Source organism: Rhinatrema bivittatum, chromosome 3 (genome assembly GCF_901001135.1).
Source record: "Rhinatrema bivittatum chromosome 3, aRhiBiv1.1, whole genome shotgun sequence".
Taxonomy (NCBI): Eukaryota; Metazoa; Chordata; class Amphibia; order Gymnophiona; family Rhinatrematidae; genus Rhinatrema; species Rhinatrema bivittatum.
In genome coordinates, this window is record NC_042617.1 from 145,351,524 (window position 1) to 145,367,240 (window position 15,717).

At 43.9% G+C, this 15,717-nt stretch overlaps 1 protein-coding gene across 1 annotated transcript; it reads left to right on the plus strand.

Annotated features, from left to right (window-relative positions):
• Positions 1-1,175: 1,175 nt before the first annotated feature.
• LOC115087085 (cytochrome P450 1B1) lies at positions 1,176-14,751 on the plus strand. The gene is made up of 3 exons (XM_029593792.1): positions 1,176-1,293; positions 1,759-2,772; positions 13,354-14,751. Exons 1-3 carry the CDS (start codon positions 1,286-1,288, stop codon positions 13,940-13,942), a joined length of 1,611 nt encoding a protein of 536 aa, XP_029449652.1. The 5' UTR covers positions 1,176-1,285; the 3' UTR covers positions 13,943-14,751.
• The last annotated feature ends 966 nt before the right edge of the window (positions 14,752-15,717 follow it).

A 15,717-nucleotide genomic window follows, 5' to 3' on the forward strand; every position in this document is an offset into this window, starting at 1 on the left:
GAGGAGGAATAGATGTAAATTCTGCTTTTAAGGAAGCGCAAAGACATATCCTAACATGTTCTTCAAACACTCAGATGTTTTTCACCAATCACTTTACTGTAACAAAACAATCCTTTTATGCTTATAAGGGGTTCACAACCAGAACATAAAATTAAGAAAACTTGTAACATCGGTGAAAGCAAATTTCATTTCAAACCGCTTGGATAACTCAGGCTAGTATTTCAGCACTAAAGCTGGAAGCGTTTGGTTTTCTATCCGATCCCCCCCCCCCCCCCGTTAAATGTGGTCTCTTTCTGGTTTCATTTGCCCTGGGGTTTTTTTTTTTGTGTGAGTTTGTTTTCTTTCTCCTTCCCTTTAAAACTGGCGTCAGGTAATTTGTGAGAAGCGGGCTGTAGTAAGGGAGGTGGAGAAATCCGACAGAGATTAGCGGATTTCCCAGTCCCTGCACCGGCTCACGCAATGGGAACTTTGCACGCAACAGGAAAACTCGGAAGCTATAATAAAAGCACTGAGCTGCTGGTGGTTGACCGAGCTCTTCTATTTTTTTTTGTTTCAAAGTCGGTGAAATCTCCTGGGATCCCATAATAACGTGTTTTCCGTACGACCCCCTGGCTGGGAGGTTTCTGCAACGGAACAGCAAGAAACAAATACAGTAGCTCAAACAATAACTGGCAAGAGGAAAGACGGAGATCTCATCAGGAATTACTGCAGCTAACGCATGTTAGAGATAGCGGGGTCCAATGGTGACAAACTGGGCGGCGATTTGGGTGGCTCAGGAGGAAACTCCTGGCATAAGTTTGCCAGTCTGAGCTGCTCTATATAAACGGCGAGGAGCTGCAGGACTGATCTGAGAGTGAAGTATTGCTAGACTTAATTACTCACCCCCACCACACCACCCCCACTTAACTGCGGCGGGTTCACGGCTCTCTCCCTTCCTCTCAGCCCATGCTGGAGCGAGCAAGGAGGGAATGGCCAAAAATTACTCATCAAACAAATGCAAAATTGTCATTAGTGAGGGAAAATCAAATAGAATTTTACCAGACTGCGCATCAGATCTGCCGGAGGAGAAAGGACTAAGAGGCAGCCAGCGTTGCGGGTAAAGAGACAGGATCGCGATGCAGCTGGCGTTCCACTTGCCACCCCCATGAAGTGCTCAATTGTGGACTGCGAGAGATTCGGGAGATTTTATGCCCAGGATTATTCGGTGGCTTGGATCCGCAGAGTCTTTTGTTGCCGAGCTTCTCAGTCTCCAGGTCGCCTGCACTGAAAACACTGCACGAATTGCATGGACAGGTCAGTCCTTCCAGCAGCTGGTGACGGGGCTGTTAATCTGATTTTCTGAGATATCGAGTAACAGCATATTTGCATGACAGAACAGGATAGTCGTGAGTTTTGCAATCGGACGAATAGAAAACACTTCTACCCCATGGTTTTCTGCAATAAACAGAAATCGTTCCCACCTAGTTGTCACTTCAGACTAGACCGTTCCAAAATTCTGGGGAAAATTTGAAAGGTTGCTAGTATATAGCAAGCAGACACAGCCAGTTTATTTATTTTCTAATTTAAAAAACCGCACTAAAGTAAAAGTAACTCGTAATCCCATCTATGAAAATTCATTAGTCGGAAGCCAAGAAGTGCGCTTATAAATAAGCCAGGTAGTGTCTGCCAGTCTAGCACACTTGAAAGATATAAGCTGCAAAGTATCGCACAATAACGGTTAAGAGTTTATATATCTATTATTGTCTCTTTTTGCTGTAGATCCACCATGGAGCTAGAAAATGTGTACGAAGCGCTGGCTGGCCCCTACCTGCGAGACGTCTTGCTGGCTTTCCTCTCCATACTCGTGGCCCTTCATTTGCGCAGGTGGATGCGTAGGACAGGGAAGAGGAGCGGACCTCCGGGTCCCTTCCCCTGGCCTCTGATCGGCAATGCGGCCCAGCTGGGCAGCAACCCCCACATCACCCTAGCCGGCCTGGCGCGGAAATACGGCGACGTCTTCCAGCTGCGCCTGGGCAGCCGGAGCGTAGTGGTGCTGAACGGCGAGCGGGTCATCCGGCAAGCGCTGGTGGGCCAGGGTGCCGACTTCGCGGGCAGGCCGGACTTCGCCTCCTTCCAGGTGGTGTCAGGGGGCCGGAGCCTGGCCTTCGGCGGCTACAGCGCGCGCTGGAAGGCGCACCGGCGCGTGGCCCAGGCTACGGTACGGGCCTTTTCCACCGGCGACGCGCGGAGCCGGCGGGCACTGGAGCGCCACGTGCTGGGCGAGGCGTGCGAGCTGGTGCGCCTCTTTGGCGCGCGCAGTGCAGGGGGCGCCTTCTTCGCGCCCGCGCGCTACGCCGTGGTGGCCGTCGCCAACGTCATGAGCGCCGTGTGCTTCGGGCGCCGCTACAGCCACGAGGACGACGAGTTCCGCGCGCTGCTGAGCAGGAACGAGCAGTTCGGCCAGACGGTGGGGGCCGGCAGCCTGGTAGACGTCATGCCCTGGCTCCTGCGCTTCCCCAACCCGGTGCGCACCCTCTTCGGCCACTTCCTGCAGGTCAACCGAGAGTTCTACAGCTTCGTGCATGAGAAGTTCGTGGAGCACCAGGGCAGCTTCGCGGAGGGGCGCAGCAGGGACATGATGGACGCCTTCATCCGCATCCTGGGGCGGCGCGAGGACGACGGCGCGGGACTGCTGCAGAGGGAGCACATCCCGGCCACCGTCACCGATGTCTTCGGAGCCAGCCAGGACACTCTCTCTACCGCTCTGCAGTGGCTGCTCCTCTTCCTGGTCAGGTAGGTGCAAGATGCTCCCGCTTTCACTCCCGATTGCAGGCGTATTTGTAGGTTTATTTTATGTATTTATATTCTGCTGTTTCAAGCCCTTCAAAGCAAATTACGTTGAAGTAATGTAGGTATTTGCCAGCCCCTAATGGGCTCACAATCTGTTTGTAGCAAAGATTCTCCCGCAAGCAAAAGGAAAAAAAAATCTCAGCGGGGACACCTATAAAATTTAATACTTCAATCCGCAACACCGCATCCTTTCGAAGGAATCGATTTATTAATTCGAGTGGGTGTGCCCCGAAACCTGATTGCATGGTACCCGTTTATTCCACATGGTGAAGCGATTGGTGCTGAGTGAAGAAGGGGCTCCGAAGACTGGGGCGGGCACTTGTGATCGCTAGACGCTTTCCTTTGAACTGCAAGAATACCTGGATTTTTTTTTCTTTTTTTTTGGTGAAAATACACTTTTCATTAGCGATCAAGCCCATCAAGACTTGTCTTTTGTCAGAAGTAAAAGTAAACTGAGTTGAGGCACGAAGTAAATGAGGAGTTAAAAGCTAGTGGCTGCCTCCTTTCATTCATGAAGTCTGATTGCAGTTCACACGATTCCTGCCCGCCCAGTTCTGCTTTCTTTAGTGTTTTTCCTTCTCTTGCTCGCAGACGAGAGATTTTGAGTTGGTGCAGAGCATGATAATTCTGCCCACGATATTCCTCAGCAGCAGATCGCTACTACACAGGAGCATATGGGGCTGCTTATAATCGGTTACAAATGATAAAACCCTCTGTAGTAAAAACAGAGATGAGCAGCAGGCAGAGACCCTTCCTGAAACTCCTGCTTTCCCTACAACTGAGGAGCCCAATGCTTGCCCATGTTTTCTTGGGTTAGCTTTTCTTCCCAGAAATTTTTTTTTTGTTCTCTTTTTTTATTTGATATTTTATTAAGGTATTCATAAACAGTACAACAGTCACAAACAAATTGGGAAATGTTTCTACAATGTTTCTACCATGTTACTCTCTGCAGTTATTCACATTGTTAATTGTAAACCGGGTTGATGTGATTCATATCATGAAACTCGGTATAATAAAAATAATAAATAAATAAATAAACAGAGGTGGTAATTGATACACCAGATATTGATAGCAGCTAGATGTACTATAGCAGCTCACTGGAAAAATGTACATTCCCCCCCAATACCAATGATGTTGTATTAAAGATGGATAAGATGAGTGAGTTGTTCTCCTTTTAACTGAAAACTTCATAAAATGCCTACAGTAGGACTGATTCCGTAGCTGGTATATATATTTGTTCTCAGTTTGCAGAATGGAGAACTTCCCTGAGGTGAAATTGGTGTGCTTTTGCATTTTCTTTACTCTTGAAGCAGCACAAAAAGGTGTTTGGTTACAGTGCACTCAGCTGATCCCTGTTTTAACTTTAGAAGCACTGGAGCAGTTTCTTAACCAAACAAAAATAAATACAGAATCTGTTTCCTCTTAAAGACAATCACTACCGATTTCTGTCATTACATCCAGCAACCTGTCTGTCATGTTCTGGAAAGATGTCAGTGAAGTGACAGAGGAGGACAAAAAGCTTCTTAAATAGCTGGTTTCACAATGCTTTACTAAGCTTTTTTTTCCCCCCTATAGATGCAGAATGGGGGGACCAAAGCTTTAGTAAATCAATCCCAGTATGTAGCTATTTAAAAATAAAAAGTGAGAAAATATGTCTTTTGTTAAAAACAAGCAAATACTATTAGAAATAATTACAGTATTTTGCTAACAAATTAACAATACTTCTCTCATGATTTAGCATTTTTCCCCACTGGTACCACTTGCAATCATTAAACTTGTTTAATATATTAAAAATTATTTCAGACTATCAAGGATTAGGTGTGATATTTTAAAGGGTAACCTGAGCCTAGTCTGGGAGCCCCCACTCCTAGTTTGAAGATATTAGTTGTGGTTGTAATTGCAGTGGTAGTTGGGCTTTACAGAACAGGAGGGGCTTCCTGGCCTTTTCCTCTTTGAGACCCACTCTGGAAGTACATCAGCATGATGTACTTGTGAATGGTGGTACGACGCTGGGGCCAGAAATCTACTATGGGACAAAAAAAAAATCCAGCACACTGCTGCCTTTCTCCAAAATCCTTACTTTAGATTTTCTCTACAGTGCTGCATCTTGTGCCCCACTCAGACCTTCTGTGACCTATTTCTAGGTCCTGAGCCACAGGTTGAGTCACTACAGTAGAGGTTACCATTAGCCAACACCAAGGTTTTAGGAAAGCTGCCAAAGAATATATAACTAGGATGGGTTTTTTTTTTTTTTTTGTTTATTTTATTTCAACAGAGAAGAGTAAGAGGGGCAATAAAATGTCTACATAGAAGCAAGGTGAGGCCAGGATGAAAGCCATGAGCCACAGAACAGTAGGTACATAAGATAAGAGGCTGGCACTGGTTTACAAACGGCTTTTTATTGGTGATTGCGTGACTTGAGCTTGGAGCTTATATGGAATGGGCAGAGCAGCCTGCACGCCCTGCTTCAGAGGCAATGCATCCCACAGCATACCCTGATTGGCTTTAGAGGGGGAAGTGGCTTTTAAATTCCAGAGATTACCATGTTATACAGATGTTACTGATCCAGTGAGGAGAAAACTAGTCACATGTTTTTTGTTTCTTTTTTTATTAGACTGTTACCTACAACTTGTGATGATGTTTTCCTAAGTTACATTCAGTGTAGCTTTTATTTATCTTCTATGGATGTTTAAAATCCTTCCTAAATGCTCACCTGTTTCAGATACACACATAACGGCTGATGAGAACAAAGCCTCAGTTTAATCAGATGAGCATTTAAATAATGACAGTGATTTCCAATAGGGGTTTTTTGGGTTTTTTTTGTGAAATCTTCTTAAAGGCTGTCATCCCTGTGCTAGTGATTGGATTACAAACTTTCTGTAACATACAGTTTTGGTTCAAGAAAGAGCCTATGCCTGCCAAATAGCATCTCACCCCAGAGTACATCTTGCATACCCATTACGCTGTACACAAGATATGATACTGGTTGTACGGCCGCCATTGAGCTGGTTTTTTACATTTTTCTTTGTAATCTGCATTCTCTTTAAGCAGTTGGTGTACTTGAGTAGTGGGGACAAGTGAGATTCAATGGGATATTTTGTGGGTTTATAATATTTGAATAATTTTGTGTCATCTCTAAATTTGATCACTTCTCTGATAGCCCTTTTCCAGATCATTTATGTAAATGTTAAAACTGCACAGGTTCCAGTAGAGATCCCACTGAGGCACTCCGCTATTCACCTCTCCACTGGGAAAGCAGACCATTTAAGTCCAACTTTTTTTTTTTTTCCTATCTTTTAAACAGTTGCCAATCCAGAGTAGGACACCGTCTCCTGTGCTGTGACTTTTTAATTTCCTGAGGAGTCTTTCATGAGGGACTTTCAGGCCAATACAGTACAGTGCACTCCGGTGGAGCGCACTGTTAACCCGCATTTGGGGTAAAGCTAGCACGTCGAAAACGCGCGTCCAACCCCCCCCAAAACTAATAGCGCCCGCAACATGCAAATGCATGTTGATGGCCCTATTAGTTATTCCCGCACGATACAGAAAGTAAAATGTGCAGCCAAGCCGCACATTTTACTTTAGGAAATTAACGCCTGCCCAAAGGCTGGCATTAATTTCTGCCGGCGACGGGGAAGTGCACAGAAAAGCAGTAAAAACTGCTTTTCTGTGCACCCTCCGACTTACTATCATGGCGATATTAAGTCGGAGACCCCAAAAGTAAAAAAAAAAGAAAAAATTAAAAATCGGCCCGCGGGTTGGAAGGCGGACACTCAGTTATGCCGGCGTCTGTTTTCCTTACCCATGGCTGTCAGCGGGTTTGAGAACCGACGCCAGCAAAATTGAGCATCGGCTGTCAACCCCGCTGACAGCCGCCGCTCCTGTCAAAAAGGAGGCGATAGGGAAGCGCTAGTGTCCCTAGCTTCTCCTTTTACCGTGGGCCCTAATTTGCATAGGCCACCCTCCTGAATCACGCGCCGGGAGAGCGGGCGCTCGCCAGCTCTCCCGTGCGTTTTTCTGAATGGGCCTATTTGTCAGATGTCTTCTACAAATCCAGATGCACTTTATTGACCGGCTTATCTTTACACCTTCAAAAAATTCTAATTGTTAAAACAACTTTCCTTTCTTGGCTCTTCCCCCATTAAACAATGTCTACCTATATTAACAGTAATTCTGTTCTTAAGAATAGCTTCTACTATTTTGCCCTTTTAAAAATTGGCCTTATATTGGTTGCCTTCCAGTCTTCAGAGACCATGCATATTTTAATGATAGGTTAGAGATTGCCAGTAACAGGTTCGTAATTTTATATTGGTGAATTGTTAGTGCAACTTGACAAACTAAAGATTATTACAACTTCCAGTTTCAGAGAAGTTTGCTGCAGTTCCTTTGAACCACCACCTTTAAAGATTTACTGGTATGGGTACTTTCCCAAAATCCTCCTCTGTGTAAAAGACTGTTTTAGTTTTTCTGCTATGGCCCTGCCATCCTTGAGTGCCCCTTTTCTCTCCTGGTCATCTGATGGTCCTACTGACTCCCTCAAAGGCTTCTTGCTTTTGATGTACTTAAAAACTTATTCATTTTTACCTCTGTGACAAGTTTTTCCTTAGATTTTCTTAACCTGCCTTATTAATGTTTTACACTTAACTTACCAGTGCTTGTGTTTTCCTATTCTCATTTGGATCTGCCTTCCATTTTTTTGAGATGCCTTTTCCCTCCTTTAAATAGCAGCTTTTACCATGCTGACATTTGTCTGGTTTTCCTTGAAACCTGACTGCATTGAATCCACTTTATCTGGACTTCCAGAATATTATTTTTAAATAAACAACCCTTATACCTCATGCAAACTTAACCATCACAACTAAATTCCCTCAATTTTTCTAGTCTCCCTTTTAAAGTTAAAAGCTACTGCAGTAGTTTTACTTGATATTCTCCTCCCAGTGATTATGTCAAATGTTATTCCCATTTGATCACTATTGCCCAGTGGCTCCCTACCTTTACCTCTTGTACCAGGTACTGAGCGCCACTGAAAGCTAGAATTTAAAATAGCTCCCCCTTTCATTTATTCCAGGGCCAGTTAAACCATGAAGCAGTCAGTAACGACATCTAAGATCTGAGGAATCTCCACCAATATCTCTTCCAAACTTTAAAACCAAGTGAGAGAAGGAGAGAGAGAGAGAGAGACGTGAACCCATCACCATGGACCGTGTCCCTCTTTATACAAGTACAGGAGGAGGGGGCAGATTCCAAGATGGCGCCATGAATGGATGCATATTCTGCTGCTCCTCCTTCTTTCCCTTACACCTGTTTTTCTTCTTGAATATGCCGCATAAGAGGAAGGGTCGAGGTGAGGGTTTTCCCTTCTGAGCCCTCGCTCCCGTTGGATCAGAGTTCCTTCGTAGAATAGGCTTCCTCTACTCCAGACGTCCGGGCATTGAGTCCCGTTGGTGGGACGGAGAGAGGAGTCATGCCTCCAGCTGGGGAAGTATCACTCAGCCCGCTGCCTGCTAGCCTTCAGACTCCGCGGGGGCGCTTGGTGATGACTTCACAGCGCCTGCCCAAGAGGAGGGAGCTGCTGGCATTTCGTCTGAGAGGGAAACGAGCTCCGTGCCATCTCTGAGGTGGGATTCTGTTTTGGAGGCGAAATATGCTGAAGATGACTTTGACCTAGAATTGCCATCAGAGGGGAGTTTGCCGGCAGTGGTTGTCGCTGCAGTTGGTGAGTGAATTGTTTTTCGCATTCCCCCCTTCATTTGGGAAACACTGGATTCACTCTGGGATTTGACTGTGAACTTCTCCCAGACATTTGGTGATCACTCCCATGGTTTAGAGGCTGTTTCCTAGAGACTGGATGCAGTTGCTCAAGACCGTCAGAGAATCCTGCAGGAACACTCTATGACGTTTAGTTCTTTGACGAAGGATGTTAAGGATATACAAACAGTTAATGTTACGATCCTTCGAGAGCGTTTTTCTTTATTCAGGCGGTTGTAAGTCATAGAAAATCAATTTAGACGTTTGAATCTGAGATTCACCAACTTCCCTAAAGTCGTGGGTGAATTACCCTGCTTAATGCTTAGAAAATATTTCATTGAAATTTTGAGAATTCCAGCTGAAAAATTCCTAAACTTGATCATGTTTTTTCCTCCTTATAAACTGAATGCCAGTCAACCGGATCAGTCTCAAGCTATCGTGGACTTATGCAGTTTGTCTACATATTTGGAAAATTCCACTTTTGAAATTTCTGAAAGGTCCACATTGCTTGTTTCCTTTATATATGTTCAGGAATTGAGTTTTTTGTGATGAAGTCTTATCTTCAAAACTTTAATGCTAGTTTTTTAGGTGCTCGTCTGTACTTATCCCGACTTAGCTGTGAGGTTGCACAAGAACGACGCAAAGGTTTCCTTCAAACGTGCCGAGAAGTTCTTGCGCTCTGTGCTTCGTTTCTTGTACGTTATCCTTGCAAATGTATTGTGAAATTAAGTGCAAATACTTTTTTGTTTTTTGTATTCCTGGACAACGAAGGGAGTTCCTAAGTGCTAGGGGGAGTGAGTTTTGTATCTACCACATGGCTATCCATTGTTTATCCATGATATATATAATTGGAGCGGTAGTTTACATGCCATCTATCCTATAATATAGGATTCATTCTTTTTCTTCTTTTTGCTCCTCTATTGTTGGTCTTTATAGAGAGAGGAACGTTTTGTGTTGATTATATTTAAAGATTGTATATATAAATATATATCTCTTTTGTTGTTACTGTGCAAAGGTGTACTTTTTTTTGTATTTTGGAAAATTCTAATAAATTATAAAAAGAAGTCCAGGAGGAGGGAGAATTTGGTGTGATGCGAGCAGCTGGCTCAGTTATCTTGACTGCTGTATGTGGCTGCCAGTTCTCGTCCCCTGTGCTGCTCCCAACACTCAGCGAGTCACATCCAATGCTCTACATATTCTCCCCATCTCGCTGGGCCTGCAGATAAGGCAGAGAGACTGGAAGGGCTCAAAAGATGAGGCTCAGGAGTGGGAAATGGAGGACGGGCTGTACAAAGCAGAGCCCAGGTGTCGAGCTTATGCTGTAGCTAGGAGGAAGAGGCCTGCAGAACTGCACAATCTGCTTAGAAAGGAGCTTGTAAATGTTGAATAGCCAGTGCTGGTCTCTCATTGCTGAGAGCAGAGCCCAAGTGCTGGCCTAGATCAGAGCACCAGGCAGTAGTGACTTTTTTTTTTTTCTGTGGCATGCCAGAATGCCATGCCACTCGGGTTGGGGAACACTGAAATAGGGGACAGTTATTTTAACCTTTCAAGTGGTACTAAGACTAGGAGATAAGAAACTAACAATTAGCAGGTTTAAAACAAATCAGAGAAAGTGGGGTTTTTTTTTCACTCATACAAGCAAGATGTGGAATGTGGGTTGCCAGAGGATGTGCTCAAGGCATCTAGCCTTAGCGGGGTTTTAAAGCACAGTCCATAAACTAGTACTAGCCAGGTAGACTTGAGAAAGCCCTCACATATCCCTGAGAGTGAGATGAAGGGATGGATCTACTGAGTACTTCTAGTGACCCGGATTGGCCATTAACAGTGACATAGTGCTGGGCTCAATGGACCTGTGGTCTGACCCAACTTGGCACAATCTTATGGGTGGACCATGTACATGCGCATCCTTGAAAGTGAGACTCCTTGTGGAGAGTGTGTAGGGTGCAAACTTGAGCATACAAAAGCCCCCTATTTATTTGCCCAAAATGGTTGCGCACAAAGGACACTGACTAATGCTTCTGGATAAGGAGAGAGATCTTACATGTGGTCACACTCCATGACTTAGCCGGACAAACTGTTTAAATACGGACCTCTTTATTTTTTGTGAACAGTCTACTATTGTATTTCTTGGGGTACTTCTGTGGTTGTGTAATTTTTTTTCTTTTTTTCCCCCCCAAATTTCCTCTTGTAATATCAAAATAATTTAAAACTTGTACTTTTCTGCTAGGGTGCAGATCCAAGATGGCGTCGGCAGTGTGACGGGTCTGAGCAGCCTTTTTGCCTCCGATTAACTTTTCTCTTTAGAATGCCTCATTCCACCCGCAAAAGGAGGGCCAAGGAGCGACTGGCCTCGGACACTGCATTGGCCTCTCCGACCGTGGGCCTGATGGATGCCCACATCCGTCGTAGGACGGAGGTCGGGGCTGAGAGCTCGCTGAGCGGTAGATGGGGGGAAGAGGAGCTCTCCTCCGCTCTTGAGCTGATGACATTACCCTCCCCCCTGGAGAGAGATCACCGCCAGCAAACCCAGCCGTTAGGCTCCTGCAGGAGCGAGGAAGACTGGGGCTGCCCGCTGGAACCCCAGTTGAGGCACAAAGCCCTGCAAGACATTTCTGCGGCTCAGCAAGTTAACATCTTGGAAGCTGGCGGAATGTCCACGAGAGTGGCAGGATTGGGGCCTGGAGAAAGCTCAGCTGGAACGCCTACCCTGCAATTCAAAACCCTGGTACGACCACAAACTTTTTCGTTGGAACTTATTTGGGAAGCAATCAGTGATTTAAATAAAAACATGGAGATGCAAATGGGACTACTGCTGAATTCGGTGAAAGAAATAAAAAGTCAGAGGGGATAAAATAGAAGAAGAAAATATTCAAACAAAAAGAGAACAAGAAACAGTAAAATCGGATTTGGGAAAGGTAAATGACCTGCAACAAGCTTGAATCAAGGAAAATCAGATTTTACAGTTTAAAATGGAGAATATGGAAAATAGTTCAAGGATTAAAAACCTTCGCTGTATTAATTTCCCTAAGCTTCCAATGACAACACCTACTCAGCTATGGCGGAGATATTTAATGGAAGTGCTCAAAATACCTGAACCTACATTACCTATTGTTTCCAAGATCTATTATCTTCCACCATTGAAGAAAGTTACCAGGGGGAATAATAATAATATCGCTATGCAGGAATTGCAATCTGTGAAAGCACCAAGTATTGATGTTTCAGCAGTTTTGGAAGATTCTGAATGTAATTTGGCGAGACCAACAACATTGATTGTTACTTTTTTATTAGAATCCGACAAATCTGGGTGTTTAAAAAAAAAAATTTCCTAAATAGATCAGAGGTGTTTTCGAATTGTAGAATTCAAATGTTCCCGGATTTGTCTAGGCAATCCCAAAAACGTAGGTGACAAAAGTGGTACAATTAGGAATGTTTTTCGTATTAAAATTTCCTTGTAAATGCCTAATAAAGCATAGAGGTACATCATATATATCTTTCCAGCCATCTCAGTTAACAGAATTTTTGGTTAGTAGGGGAAGGCCGCAGCTTAGCTCTTCACCATGCCCTGAATAAGGCACTCCTATGGTGGAATATTGATCTCTCAGAAAATTAAACTGTCCTGTAGCTAAATTGCCTTGTTTATAAATATAATTTCTTGAGGTTGTGTAATCTTGGATCTATTAGGGGGCTTGTAAGACAGGTGTGTCAGAAAATAATTCCTAGATGTATAATGTGAGTAGAGAGAAAATTCCTGTGTCTACTGTACTTCCTGTATTTCTATTCAAGTAATGTTGCTTGATGATTATGTTTGTAAAATGTATAAACAGATAATAATTTTAAAATAACAAACTTGTACTTTTCTATTGAAAATTCTTTAAGCAGCTTTTCTGTACTTCCACTGAACTCCTAAATGGGTCTGTGTTTGGAACACGGAGAAAAGTCCCATCACGTAAACTGGTGTCCAGGCGCGTGCTGTGTGTGATGTTAATGACATTTGGACATCACTTCTGAATCTAAACTACTGCTTCTCTCCAAAATCGGAACCTTTTTTTTTTTTTAATTTATAATTTTTTTTGTTGGTTCAGGCTGCATATTGCTACTTGCCAAGTACACCTGTAAAGCACCATGCAGTAGGTACAGTTGTGCTTTTTGTGCCATTATTTAGGACAGACGTGACATACGTTTCTGAAATTTTGAATTGTATCAGCTTGTGCTGTCAGCCATTGAGTCTTTTTTTTTTTTTTTACTGTCCTCTTTCTACTCATTTCTAGGTGTCTAGTGTTAAGCAATCACAGCTACAGTGACCTTTGTTTCTTGGCAGAATACTGCAGGGCTTTGCCTTTTAGAAACAGCACCTGGTCTTCCCTTGTGGTCCCCCGTCTAGGTACTAGCCAGGCCTGACTTGCTTCACTTCTGCAGTGGCTTTTACAGGCCAGTGTTACTTGGAGACATTGTTTTTGTGTTTTGTAAATTTTAGTTTTTACTATACAAGATTTTTATTCTGTCTAAACAGATACGGCACAGTCTAAAAATCTATAGTTTCCAGAGATTTTCTCCAATTGTGTACGAAAATGAATGAAACACTTCCATTATATTCACAAAAGCTTGGTGGATTGGAAGAAAAAAATTCTATGTTTGTAGCAAGAAGAATGAAAAAGATATGGGAGTAATTGCTGAAATAACTGATTAACCAAAATATGCTGAGAGCTTAAGTTTAGACTTTTTTTTTCTATCAACTTAATTTGATTGGACTTAACATTTGTGTTCTGTTTTCAACAGATATCCCAAAGTCCAGGCCAGGATGCAAGAAGAAGTGGACAGGATTGTGGGCAGGGATCGTCTGCCACGCATGGAAGATCAGCCTGACCTGCCCTACGTCATGGCTTTCCTTTACGAGCTCATGCGTTTCAGCAGCTTTGTGCCGGTGACCATCCCTCACGCCACCACAGCTGACACCTCTTTACTGGGCTACCATATCCCCAAGGACACCGTAGTGTTTGTCAACCAGTGGTCCGTGAACCATGATCCTGTGAAATGGCTCAACCCAGAGGACTTCAATCCCTCTAGGTTCCTGAATAAGAGCGGGTTCCTGGACAGAGACCTTGCGAGCAGCGTGATGATCTTCTCGGTGGGCAAACGTCGATGCATTGGCGAGGAGCTAGCCAAAGTGCAGCTCTTCCTCTTTGCTGCCATCCTGGCGCACCAGTGCCACTTTATTGCTAATCCAGGTGAGGAACCCAGCCTGGAAGCGGACTATAGCCTGAGCATCAAACCCAAATTGTTTACGGTGAACATGACTCTGCGTGGTAATATGGACTTGCTGGATGATGCTGTCCAAAGCTCAGAAATGGAAAAGGGCATCCCGTGAAAACCTGGCAGCAAACTTTCTAAAATGCCGAAGGTGAAATAATAAATGGTGATAAAACTGTGCATATGCATAATGCCAAGTATTTTCAGGATGAGTCGGAAGTGGAGTCCTTTGAGGCACATGAACTTTGAAATCATGTGGAAGATGGTTGGCGATTGCTCTGAAATTTTTTTTTTTATGGCTCTTTTTATAAGAGCAGATAAAGTTGCTATATCACTGCAGAACAGACTTACTCTTTACACTTTGCTGTTATTTCCGTGCTAGAAAGCTCTGCTTTCAGGGAAAGCATTACAGGGGGCCTCGTTTTATAAAGAGTTTTAGGCCGTGGTACGCAGTGGCACGGAATGTTCTTACCAAACTAGAACTAGATTTTTATTTGGATTTGCTTACAGAAAACGTTTTGTGATTAGTGTGCACAATCCTTTTTTCTTTTTTTTTTTAACTAGCATTAAGCTTACTCCTTGCTGCATATTTCCATAATTTAGATGCTCAGCAATTATGCTGTGGCAATATTAAAGTTGAATGGGAGGAAATACAATAAAACACAGTCAAGATGTTTGGTAGCTACACAAGCAAGAGCTGACATTCCTTCAGGTTTATCGTTTCTTGCAAATCTGAAATGCTGCTGACTAACAGTGAACTGGAGCTTGAGCTGTTTTGTTTTTTGAAATTTAACTTTTTGGAGTCTGACCAGTCTGTGAATCAATTGAATCCTTTGTAAATCAGTGACATACGGGCCAATATAGTAAAGTCCGCGGGAGAGCGGGCGAACGCCCGCTCTCCCGGCGCGCGCACAGGCCACTCTCCAGTGCGCGCGATTCAGTATTCAAATTAGGCTCGGACAGGAGTGGCGGCTGTCAGTGGGTTTAACAGCCGATGCTCAATTTTGCCGGCGTCGGTTCTCGAGCCCGCTGACAGCTACGGGTTTGGAAACCGGACGCCGGCAAAATTGAGCGTCCGGTTTTCAACCTGCGAGCCGTGGCAGACTTCAAAATTTTTTTTTTAACTTTTTGTTACTTTCGGTTCCTCCGACTTAATATCGCCATGATATTAAGTTGGAGGGTGCACAGAAAAGCAGTCTTTACTGCTTTTCTGTGCACTTTCCCGGTGCCCGGAGAAATTAGCGCCTACCTTTGGGTAGGCGCTAATTTCTGAAAGTAAAATGTGCGGCTTGGCTGCACATTTTCCTTTCTGAATCGCGCAGGAATACCTAATAGGGCCATCAACATGCATTTGCATGTTGCGGGCGCTATTAGGTTCAGGGGGTTGGATGCGCGTTTTCGACCCCTTACTGTATCGGCCTGATAAACTGGTATTCAAGGAGTAAAGGGTTAAACCAAAGAAAAAAAAGTCACAAACCTTATTGTGTTTTTCTTAAACATTTTGCATACAGTAGTCCTATGTTAATTTGCGAGATGATAAATTAAAGTTACCAAATATCTGCAGATCATCAGGGCCTGGCTTTAACCTAGTGCACCTCTGGACTTCTAGTTTCTCTTTTCATAGAGAAATTGGTACCTCAAGCCCAGAGTTGCATTGGGGCAAAACCAAGACTGAATGGGCTGTTTCCTAATAAGCAAGACCTAGCTAGTAAATCTGCATGAATCAAATGAGCAAAATCAACTGCAAATAGAGAAGCTTATGTATCAGGGATCTTCCCATTCTCTGTGTATGGGGAAAATTGGTTAATACTTAGACCCCATGTGGTGTGCACAGCAGGGCCTTCAGTAAATATGGACTGCATTAGGTGGGTAGATTGTACTCCCTTTGAGAAG

Excerpts from the sequence above, each read along its gene's own strand:
- LOC115087085 (XM_029593792.1), top strand. Across the intron at positions 2,773-13,353 it reads CTGCTCCTCTTCCTGGTCAG|ATATCCCAAAGTCCAGGCCA; the intron begins GTAGGTGCAAGA and ends TGTTTTCAACAG.